Genomic DNA, 12,432 nt, shown 5'->3' on the forward strand with positions numbered 1-12,432 from the left:
ATTGCTATTTATTTGAAGGTAATCTACAAATTACTTTCAAATGAAATATTTTATCCATGACTCTCAAGCTATGATCATAATACATTAGCCATGGATTTTGTGTTAAAAACTTGTTTCAAAATCAACATAATTCTTAGTCTGAAATTTATGATTTTTTCATTTCTGGAAAATTGTCCACCGTAATGGCTCAGACATTGCCTCTAGTGCCACTTTCCAGCCTGTTTTTCTGGACCTCCTTCTGGATATATTCTGTTTTTGTATTGTAGTTTCTGTGTCTCTTGACCATTCTGAAATATTGTTTACTCCCACAAATCCACCTTCTTACCTTCTAATTCTAGTTCTGATTATATCTAATCAGTTCACAACTGACTGGAAGGACCCTGGAGTGAAGATAGAAGTCATCTCTTGGAGAGAAGGAATGAAAAATGATGAGGGAGAGACATATAAGCATCTTGTAATGAATTGGCATCATATTTTTTCTAGACCCAATAAGAAAATAGATTTTCTTGGGGCCAGCACTGTGGCATGGAGTGTAAAGCCACCACTATCTGTGCTGGCATCCCATATGGGCACTAGTTCGAGTCCTGACTGCTCCACTTCCAATCCAGCTCTCTATTATGGCCTGAGAAAGCAGTGGAGGATGGTCCAAGTGCTTGGGAACCTGTACCTGTGTGGGAGACCTGGAAGAAGCTCCTGGTTCCTGGCTCCGGATAGGCACAGCTCTGGCAGTTGCAGCGAACTGGGGAGTAAACCAGTGGATAGTAGACCCCTCTCTCTCTTTCTCTGCCTTTCCTTCTCTCTCTGTTTAACTCTGATTTTCAAATAATAGATTTTTGTTTCAAATTGTTTGCTATATTTTATTTTTATATTTCACTCACTTTTAGGATATGTGTTGTCTTTCAAAAAAAGCCACTCAAAAAGAAATAAATCAGTTAAAATATAACATATTCCCTTTCATCTTTAATTTTTCTGTGTGAAATAGTTAAATTTTAACAGACATTTCTACCTATACATCATCATTCCTTCATGGTAACCCTTTGTTTCAGGTGTACTTGCTTCCTTTCACATGAACCTGTCCCTTTAAGAACCAGTCAGTACCTTTGTAACCTGAACGTATCATTTCTGAATTCACACTAACAAAAGTGAGCAGTTTTAAGACATTATAAACAGCAGTTTTGGTTTCTCAGGTGCCCTTGAACAGTCTCAGGATGCAAACAAATTGAAGTCTTCTGTCAATGGAAGTTTTTCTCCTGGACTAGATTCCAGATTTAATAGCACTCATAATTGTATCTATTCAAGCTATTTTTAACTTATACTTATTAGTTTTCTGCAAGAATTAGAAACTCATTGTACAAGCACAGCTGAATTTTTAGCTAAAATTAGAAATCCAAATTGTATGCAAAAATAATGAAAACTGTAATATCTCAGTGTTTCACAGAAACAAGCAAAAATATTCAGAATTGATTATGCACAGTACAGAAGAAAGTCAATAAAATGCTGTGCAAGAATGGAAGAGATACATGAAAAGCATGCTAGTTATCTACAATCTAATTGTTCAAGTACTACCCATGACATATAACAGGCAAATAGCACATTTTCTGTATTTATTATATGTTACCTATCCACTCATTATGATTTTTAAGTTTTTCATAATATTTTATTACTATTTTATACACTTAGATTTTTAGATAAGATTCTGTGTTTTTAATAAACACTACAGTAAGAATAAAACAAATAAAACATTAATTCACTGCAGAAAAGTTGCAATGTCAAATATGAAATGTCATTTTGTATCTAAAATAGTTTGTCAAATTATAGTCAGATATAAAACTAATTTGCTAACAATTCCAATATATTTTCCTAAACTTATTTTAGTCAATATATATGTCCAGAAATATATAATTTTTAAGAAAAAGTCTTCTAGATAGAAAGCCAAAAAATAAGTTGTAAGATAGTTATCTCAAAATTCTGATAGTAATTTCTTCTCTAGGTGAATAGTTAGCTAAAGGATTGCGGGAATCAGAAACAAAACTAGAGCAGTGATCGTGCTCAGCCTTTACTTGTTATGTATCCAGATGATCTTAGGTTTGGGATTTCCTTCTGCCCGGCAAGTGAAGTAGACAGTATTTCCTGAAGTCACCTCCACATCTTGGGGCTCAAAAGTAATCCGAGGACGCTCTGTAACAAAAGGATTGTGAGCACTTTTAAATGAGCAAAAGTATAACATGCTAAACTGCTGAGAAAGAGCTATAGATAATTTTAATTCCTCTACATACTGAAATTTCATACAGCCAATTGTGTTCACCCCCGTATCATCTACCAGCTTTAACACTAGAGATATATTTCACTTAAACTTTAGAAATCTGAATGATTCACTGTGTCAAAGAATCTTCAAAGAAGTAAATTTCTCTGTGTTTCATTTCTAGTAGCTCATTCAACCCCATTTATGGAAAGAGTTTGATTTTATGGGTCAATTTTTCAAACTACATTCTCAAAATTGAGCTTGCTATTTTGCAAGGACTCTCACTAGACTATCCATCTGACTGACCACTTCATACAGTTTATAAGAATTTATACATCTTGAGGCCAGTATTGTGGCATACTGGATAAAGTTGCCATTGGTCAGGCCAGCATCTCGTAAGGACATTGGTTCATGTCCCGGCTATCCATTTCTGATCCAGCTCCCTGCTAATGGCCTGGAAAAAGTAGTGGAAGATGGCCCAAGTGGTTAGACCTCTGCCACCCACATGGGAGACCCCAATGAAATGCATGGCTCCTGGCTTCAGCCTGGCTCTGCCCTGGCCATTGCAGCCATGTGGGGAGTGAACCAACAAATGCAAGATGTCTCAAGCTGTCTCTCCCTCTCTATACAACTCTGACTTTCAAATAAATAAATAAATCTCATTTTAAAATGAATAGAATAAATATATTTTTAAAAAATTATGCTTTTAGATCTCAAACCTGGTTGGGCAAAATTACTTATCAATATTGATGAATGACCTCATTTTCCAACCACAGAAATTAAGTGACAAACATGGAAACAGTTGAATTATTCCACCAAGAAAGTGCAATGATTGATCTTTCTGTGAGTTCATCACTAACGTACAATCAGCTACTGTGTTTTATACGTTTCTTTTATAACCTGCAACTTTCCTGAATTGGCTTATCAATTTTGGTGGGGCGTTTAGCATTTTCCACGTATAACATCATGTCATCTGCAAATATGGATAACGACTTATTTTCCAATTTTGTTGCCCTTTATTTCTCTCTCCTCCCTGATTCTCTTGCTAAAATTTCCAGTACTGTATTGAATAAGAGTAGCAGAAGTGGACATCCTTGTCTTGTTCCAGATCTGAGGGAAAATACCTTATTTTCATCATCCAGTGTGTTATTGGCTGTTGGTTTGTGATATGTAGCTTTTATAATTTTGAAGAATGTTCCTTCTATAACTAATTTGTGGAGGGTTATTCATCATTAAGGGATGTTGAATTTTATCAAATGCTTTCTCTGCATGTATTGAGATGACCATAAGGTTTTTATTCTTCATCTATTGATGTAATTTATGACATTTATGGATTTGCATTTTTTTCTTTAGAAACTTGCTTTATCTTTATTCTTTTTTTTCTTTTTTTCTTTAGTAAATATAAATTTCCAAAGTATAGTTTATGGATTACAATGGCTCCCCCCCATAATTTCCCTCCCACTCACACCCCTCCCATCTCTCGCTCCCTCTCCCCTTCCATTCACATCAAGATTCACTTTCAATTATCTTTATATACAGAAGATCGATTTAGTATATATTAAGTAAAGATTTCATCAGTTTGCACCCACACAGAAACACAAAGTGTAAAATACTGTTTCAGTACTAGTTATAGCATTACTTCACATTGGACAACACACTAAGGACAGATCCCACATGAGAAGTAAGTACACAGTGACTCCTGTTGTTGACTTAACAATTTGACACTCTTGTTTATGGTGTCAGTGATCTCCCTAGGCTCTAGTCATGAGTTGCCAAGGCTATGGAAGCCTTTTGAGTTCGCTGACTTCAATCTTATTCCGACAGGGTCATAGTCAAAATGGAAGTTCTCTCTTCCCTTCAGAGAAAGGTACCTCCTTCTTTGATGGCCCCGTTCTTTCCACTGGGATCTCACTCACAGAGATCTTTCATTTAGGGTTTTTTTTTTTTTTTTCCAGAGTGCCTTGGCTTTCCATGCCTAAAATACTCTCATGGGCTCTTCAGCCAGATCCCAATGCCTTAAGGGCTGATTCTGAGGCCAGAGTACTATTTAGGACATCTGCCATTCTATGAGTCCGCTGTGTATCCCGCTTCCCATGTTGGATCATTCTCTCCCTTTTTTATTCTATCAGTTAGTATTAGCAGACACTAGTCTTGTTTGTGTGATCCCTTTGACTCTTAGACCTATCAGTGTGATCAATTGTGAACTGAAATTGATCACTTGGACTAGTGAGATGGTATTGGTACAGGCCACCTTGATGGGATTGTATTGGAATCCCCTGGCACGTTTCTAACACCACCATTTGGGGCAAGTCCAATTGAGCATGTCCCAAATTGTACATCTCCTCCCTCTCCTATTCCCACTCTTATATTTAACAGGGATCACTTTTCAGTTAAAATTTAAACACTTAAGAATAATTGTGTGTTAATTACAGAGTTCAACTAATAGTACTAGAACCAAAAAAAAAAAATACTAAATGGATAAAGTATTTGTATTGTACATCAACAGCCAGGACAAGAGCTGATCAAGTCACTGTTTCTCATAGTGTCCTTTTCACTTCAACAGGTTTCCCCTTTGGTGCTCAGTTAGTTGTTGCGGATCAGGGAGAACATACGATATTTGTCCATTTGGGACTGGATTAATTCACTCAGCATAATAATTTGCAAATGTTGAACCATCCTTGCATTGCTGAGATAAATCACACTTGATCGTGACATATGATTTTATATGGTTTTTATATGATTTGCTAATATTTTATTGAGAATCTTTACATCTATGTTCATTAAAGATATAGGTCTGTAGTTTTCTTTTTGTGTCATATCTCTGGTTTTGGAATCAAAGTGATGTTGGCCTCATAAAAAGAGTTTGACAGAATTCCTCCTTGTTCAATATTTTGCAACAGTTTGAAAAGTTTTGGAGTTACTTCTCCTTTGAAAGTTTTGTAGAATTCAGTAGGAAAGCCATCAAGTCTTAGACTTTTCCTTGAAGGAAAACTTTTGGTTACTGCTTCAATCTCATAGCTTGTTATGAATCTGGTTAGGTTGTCTATATCTTCTTGATTTAATCTTGATACATTATATGAATCTAGAAATTTATACATTTCTTTGAAGTTTTCCAGTTTATTAGCTTATAGTTCTTCCTACTAGTTTCTTTGATCCTTTTTTATTTCAGTGGTATCAATGGTAATATCTCCTTTTTCATCTCTAAAATATTTATTTGAGTTTTTTCTCTCTTTTCTGTAAGTCTGGTTAGCGGTTTATTTATTTTATTTATCTTTTTTTAAAAAAATAACTTTTGGGGGCCAGTGTTCTGGTATAGTAAACTAAGTCTCTGCATGCAGTGCTGATATCCTATTATGGGCTCTACTTCGTGTCCTGGCTGCTCCTCTTCTGTTCCAGCTCTCTGCTGGTGGTCTGGGAAAGCAGTGGAAGATGGCCCAAGTGCTTGGGCACCTGCACCAATATGAGAGGCCTGGAGGAAACTCCTGACTCATGGCTTATTGGCCCAGCTCTGGCCTTTGCAGCCATCTGGGGAGTGAGCTAGCAAATGGAGGCCTTTCTCTTGGTCTCTCTCTCTCTTTGTCTGTAACTCCACTCTGAAATAAATAAAATCTTTAAAGAAACCCACAATTTTCTATTTTGTTGATCTTTCATATTGTTCTTTAATTTCAATTTCACTTATTTCTGCTCTGATCCTTATTATTCCTCATTTCCTGCTGATTTCGTTCTTGTTTTTCTAAGTCTTCAGGATATATCATTAGATTTTGATCTGAGACATTTTTCTTTTTTAATGTAAGCACTTAATGTTATAAGCTTCCCTCTTAATACTGCTTTTATTGTATCCCACAAGTTTTGATATGTTGTTTGCATTTTCATTTATTTCAAGAAAGTTTTTTATTTCTTTTTCAATTTCTTCATTGGCCCATTGATGATCCAGTAGCATCTTGTTTAATTTATAAGTATTTATGAGTGTTCTGTTGTTCTCATTGTTGATTTTTAGTTTTATTCCTTTATAGTCAGAGAACATGCATGGCAGTATTCCAATATTTTGAAATTTGCTTTAACTTAATTTGTGGTTTATCCTAAAAAATGCTCCACGTGCTGATGAGAAGAATGTGTATTCTATAGCTGCTGAATGAAATGTTCTGACAATGTCTGTTAGGTCCATTTGTTTGATAGCATGTTTCAACTCCGATGTATCTTTATTGACCTTTTGTCACGTTGATCTGTCCATTGATGAAAGTGGATTGTTGAAGTCACCTATTATTTGTTGGAATCTGTCTCTCCTTTAAGTCCAATAGTATTTTCTGTATATATCTGAGTGATCTTGTGTTGGGTGCATATATATTTATGATTGTTACATCTTCTTGCTGAATAGAACCTTTTATCAAAATATAATGCCCTTCCTTATCCTTTTTACAGCTTTTGATTTAAAGTATTTTATCTGATATCAGAGTTGCTATACCTGCTCACTTTTGGTTTCCATTTGCCAGGTTTATCTTTTTCTAATGCTTCACTTTTCAGTCTGTGTGTATCTTTGTTTAAGAAGTGAGTTCCTTGTAGGCAGCATATCGTGGGGGATCCTGGTTTTTTATCTATTCAGCCAAACTACATCTTTTGGTTGGTGAATTTAATCCATTTACATTTAAGGCTATTAATGATAGATAAGAACTAAAGCCTGGCCGGCGCCGCGGCTCACTAGGCTAATCCTCCACCTTGCGGCGCCAGCACACAGGGTTCTAGTCCCGGGCGGGGTGCCGGATTCTGTCCCGGTTCCCCCTCTTCCAGGCCAGCTCTCTGCTGTGGCCAGGGAGTGCAGTGGAGGATGGCCCAAGGGCTTGGGCCCTGCACCCCATGGGAGACCAGGAGAAGTACCTGGCTCCTGCCATCGGATCAGTGCGGTGCGCTGGCCGCAGCGCGCTGGCCGCGGCAGCCATTGGAGGGTGAACCAACGGCAAAGGAAGACCTTTCTCTCTGTCTCTCTCTCACTGTCCACTCTGCCTGTCAAAAAAAAAAAAAAAAAAAACTAAAGCCTGTCGTTTTGTTGAGCCTACTTGCTCTGTTAGTGAATTTGGTGGTGTCATGTGTTTTCATAATGCAGGATACCCTTCAGAATTTCTTATAAGGCTGGTCTGGTAATGGTGAATTATTTCAGTGTGCTTATCTGGAAAATACTTGTTTCTACTTCACCTTTAAAGGATAACTTTGGGGGATATAATATTCTTGATTGAAAGTGTTTTTCTTCTTTTTCTTCTTTTTTTAAAAAGTTTTTGGACTTATTTATTTATTTGAAAGGCAGAGTTACACAGAGAGAAGGAGAGGCAGAGAGAGAAGTAAAGAGTTGATGGAATAAAGGGTATCACTTGGTTTGTTGCTTAGTCTTTGATTCTGGTTGAGCCCAGGAGTGTAACCTCAGAGTTATTTTTTTTTTTTCATCTTAATCAATGTCAGCTGTGTCTATAGGTGACACTGTGGACTAGTTTACTGTGTTTCATAGAAATAGAAATGTAAGGCTGATTATTAAGGTTGTCAAAAACATAAACATTCATTCACTGACTCAAAGGTTTTTGTTATTTAAAATTTATAGATATTAAAATTTACAGATACAACAAGCTACAGATATCCCAGGCCACTGGCCCTTTCCCCTTGTAATCCTTAGGGGCATCAGTGCACAGGGCATGTGTTTCCTATGTTTGTGTTCCATTACTCTAGTCATATTCATTGTCTTATTATACATGAACAAAACAAACCAAACAGGAGCTTGTATTGTGACATAGCAGGTAAAGCCACGGCCTGTGATGCTGGAATACATTTTGGGTGTGGGTTCATGACCCAGGTGTTTCTTTTCAGACCCAAATCCATAATACCCTGGAGAAAGCAGAGAAAGATGGCCCAAGTGCCGGGGCCCCATGCACCCATGTAGGAGAGCCATATGAAGCTCCTGGCTCCTGGTTTCTACCTGGCACAGCCCTGGCTGTTGCAGTCATCTAGGAAGTGAACCAGTGGATGGAAGATCTCTCTTTCTCTCTTTGCCTCTTCCTCTCTCTCCCAATAACTCTGACTTTCAAATAAATAAATAAATCTTAAAAACAAACCAAATAAAAAGTAGTGGATTTGTTAAGGATTTTTTAAACTATTGAATATTAGCAATTAATTGATCTGCCATTGACAAATCTAAATTATTAGTGATTAACACTAAGTGATACTGAGGTGTAAGTGGAGAATTTCATTCTGGATTCCACTTCCTGTGTCCTTAAAATAAATAAATAAATAAATCACTTTTCTCAATAGTTTGCTTCTTAAACTGTGGAGATTGAATTACGTGATCTTTAAGTACTATCCTTGCTTCTACAGTTTACAATGACAAAAACCTTACAAAATGAAAATGCTTAAGAAGGAGGTAGGGTTTACTTCCTCCTAAATGCCTTAAAAATGTTCTGATAATGCGTTCTTCCAAATGCAGCATCCTATAATAAATCTGTACAGAAAGAGAATAAAAGACATTTCCTTTTTATATCCACAGAGAAAAATCACGTACCACAGTTGAACTGCTCCACTGGGACTGAAGCAACCGACTGCCCATGGAGTCTTTGAGGATATTCACAGGTGGCAGCAGCCTGGGTTTGACCAGTTTGAGCATAGCCTTGTAGGAGTTCCCTCAGCCACAGAAGGTCACAGTCACAAATCAGAGCATTGGAGTCCAGACGCCTAGGCAAGCAGGCAAGAATTGCAACTGTTGAGTGACCATTAATTGCTAACAGCATCTTTTGAGCGGAAATAGTTAACTCTCTAATTGCCCTTGCCCTTCACATTATGCCTGCAGGATTTCTCTTCACCAGTAAACAGATTTTAAGAAATGCGTATTTAGTTGCCTGTCTTGCACAGAGTAAATCCACCTCCATATTAATGTTTTTCAAAAGCTACTTTAAGACTTGAAAAGCAGTTGCCACTTAGCATTTATTATAAGTAAATAGCATCACATGTAGGCATGGAAATGCTGGCATTTGCAAGTAAAGAGCAGAGTCCCTATGATTTGGTGATGGTATTTTAACTTTTTCATAGGGAATACTTCAAAGGAATGGCAGAGGCTCCATGGCTCACAGAAGGCTTGCCAGTGTGCTTGTGGGTGATTCAGGCAGATAGCCCAAGCACTGGCCCTTTCTCTTGCAATCATTGAGGGCGTCAGTGTGCAGGGCACATGTCCCCTGTGTTTGCAATTTGCCTTCGGGATAGAGGCTGAACATACTAACAGGCCTGGCCAAAATGCCTCTTCTTGATTGTCACTTGCAGTTGCTAGTGGGTAGCCGCAGGCCCTTCATATGTCTTTGTAGAACTTTCTCATCTAGGCACAGGACTTCTTCCTCATCCTTTCTATCATTTTTTTCTCCTCAAATAGAATTGAGTTTGATGGTTTATATCCCTCTTCTTTTCAAAAGTTGTGTATTGTGAAAGAGCAAAGAAGTGATTACTGATTCCTTTTATCTCTCTCAAAGGTTAAAAAGGGGAGCTCTTGGAGAAAGGAATTCACAAGTCTGTCTGTCTATGGTGGTAATTGGGTCACATTCCATGCAAGAAAACGCCAGAGATAAAAGGATAATATGAACATATTTATGACAGGGAGGAGGGTTATATTGCATAATATCTTATTATAATAAGTAATGTTCTATGTGACTTGAGAAAAATAGAAAATCTATGATTTTAAAAACTTTTAATCAAGAGTATATAAGGAGGTCTTCAACAGTTCATGGAAAATGCATGTTATAAAAAAAAGGGTACAGATTTAAAAGTGTTCTTGTACTGATGCAAACTTATCTTTTCATTCTGCTTTTTCATAATTATTTTTCAAGTACACTCATACATTCATGAAAAGCTCTTAGTAAAACATTTGGGAAAATAAACAAAAATGAAATTTAAAAGAACTGATTTAGAAATAAAATTTAAAATCATCAAGCTATTTTAAATTTAGAATTTGCATTAACATCAAGCTCCTGGAGCAGAAAAAGTTGAAAGTAATTATGTCATTCCTCATTTTGTGAATTTATTTTTTCTTTAAAAATTATACATTTTAATAAATTTTAAAAGATTTATTGTCTGAGTTTTGTAGACACTCAGTTTATGAGTGTTGTATTTAAATTGTATTATATTACTCTGAAAAGGATGCCTACATGAAGTAGCTTTATTAAATTAAGAGAAAAAAACTTTCCTATACACATAGAAAATTAGGATGGCTGTTGTGGCACAGTAGTTGAGCCGCTGCTTGGGATGTTCACATCCCATATCAAAGTGATGGTTCGAGTCCTGGTATCTCAGCTTCCAGTCCAGCGTCCTACTAATGCAACCCAGGAGGCAACAGAAGATGGCACAAGTGCTTGGGCCTCTGTCACTCACAAGTCCTAGCTTCAGTCTGGCCCAGCTCTGGCTGTTGCAGGCATTTGGGAAGTGAAGTAGCTAGTGGAAAACCTAAGTAGAGTATTTCAAATGAGTAATAAAAAGTCATTTTTGGAATATTGCCTACATTTTAGAACAACGGATGTTGAAAGTAACAAGCTAAAGTAGACCATCAAGAAAGGTGGTTCTTATTAGCTATAGCAAACATTAGCAATATACTATATTTAAAATCGCTACCATTTTAAGCTTCACCATTCAAAATTTTTTTTTTATTTATTTGTAAGGAATACAAATTTGAAGAGTACAACTTTAGGAATATAGTTACTCTTCCCATCATACTTGCCCTCCCACCCACACTCTCATCCCTCCCCTTCCTCCCTCTCCCCTTGCCAGTCCAATTCTCCATTAAGATTCATTTTCAAATTAACTTTGTATACAGGAGATCAACTCTACACTAAGTAAAGATTTCGACAATTTGCACACACACTATATCAAGTGTGGAAAAAAATAGACAACTACTTTCTGATAGTGTGTAGTCAAGAACCACCACTCTGGGGGCCAGTGCTGTGTCACAGTAGGTTGATACTCCACCTGTGGCACCGGCATCCCATAAGGGTGCCTGTTTGAGTCCCAGCTACTCCTCTTCTGATCCAGCTCTCTTCTATGTCCTGGGAAAGCCCAAGTACTTGGGCCACTACACCCCAGTGGGAGACTCGGAGGAGGATCCTTGTTCCTGGCTTTGGATTGGCCCAGCTCCAGCTGTTGCAGCCATTTGGGGCATGAACCAGTGGATGGAAGACCTTTCTCTCTGTCTCACCCTCTCACTGTCTGTAACTCTATCTCTCAAATAAATAAATAAAATCTTAAAACAACAAAAAAGAGTCACCATACTGAAATAACTACTTTGGCATATTCACTACTCAATGGACAACTTCAAATGGAAAAATTGTTTCAGGGATAGTAATCCTTTCTGTTTGAAAATAAAGTAATGCATCACCCATACTTACATAAACCCTTTCAGGTAAAGATCACACAACACTCTGGAAGAGGCATTTCCCTAATGCTCACAGTCCTTCTGTGAGGAATGCGAGGAATTGTCATGAGTGACAAATGGTGTGGCATGGATGGAGAAGCCAGTGTCAGGTGACCTCCATGGAATCACATGGGACTCAAGCAGTGAAGGGACCCACATGATTCACATTCTTTTCTCTGCACCTCATGGGCTATGGGTGCGCTGACGCCCCCTGGTGGTTGAAAAACTTTTCTTGCAGAAGATAAAGTGTGGCAGCAGGTGTAGTTCAGCCCTCTATCACTCTCTTACACGCTATTTTACTTGTGTAAATTAAGGCCTGAGTAGAACACATGTTTGAGGATTTAGAATAACTACATTGCTGGGGCCCGGTCGAAGATCAATCAGGATCTCATAGATTGTAGGGCAATTTGTTCAAACCATCTGCATGCCAGTTTCCCATCCATAAGATTGAAATTTCAACAAAAAACATAACTAACAAAATTATTTTAAAGCATTTGATATAAACATGGTGCATACATGTAAGTTACAAATCAGAACATCTCATTCAGTCTTCATGTTACTAGCAATGATTCATGCATTTATGCTTCAGCAATGGGTGAATGCTGTTTCAATAAATGTAAGAGATTAAAACAGAAAACTTGTTACTATGATTTTAAAGGAAGAATAATACAGAAAGAGCAGAATAAGCTCAATAATTTAGCATCTCAAGATTCTGAAGTCTCAGATGCCAAGCATAGCATTAAGAAAGAAATCTATATAGACAAGAAATTTT

The 12,432-nt window shown here is 37.2% G+C and overlaps 1 protein-coding gene across 3 annotated transcripts in view; it reads right to left on the reverse strand.

Annotated features, from left to right (window-relative positions):
- Window positions 1-12,432, reverse strand: part of PXDNL (peroxidasin like) — a 516,369-nt gene that overhangs the window by 154,075 nt on the left and 349,862 nt on the right. For all 3 annotated transcript variants that reach the window (XM_002710472.6, XM_089335219.1, XM_089335220.1), the window contains exons 7-8: window positions 8,778-8,947; window positions 2,061-2,178 (exon numbers count right to left, since the gene is read on the reverse strand). In XM_002710472.6, the coding sequence (XP_002710518.4) occupies window positions 2,061-2,178; window positions 8,778-8,947 (288 nt within the window). The remainder of the gene's footprint in view (window positions 1-2,060; window positions 2,179-8,777; window positions 8,948-12,432) is intronic.

The sequence above is a fragment of the Oryctolagus cuniculus genome, chromosome 6, assembly GCF_051225735.1.
Source record: "Oryctolagus cuniculus isolate XC-2025 breed Fujian yellow rabbit chromosome 6, ASM5122573v1, whole genome shotgun sequence".
In the NCBI taxonomy this organism is placed as follows: Eukaryota; Metazoa; Chordata; class Mammalia; order Lagomorpha; family Leporidae; genus Oryctolagus; species Oryctolagus cuniculus.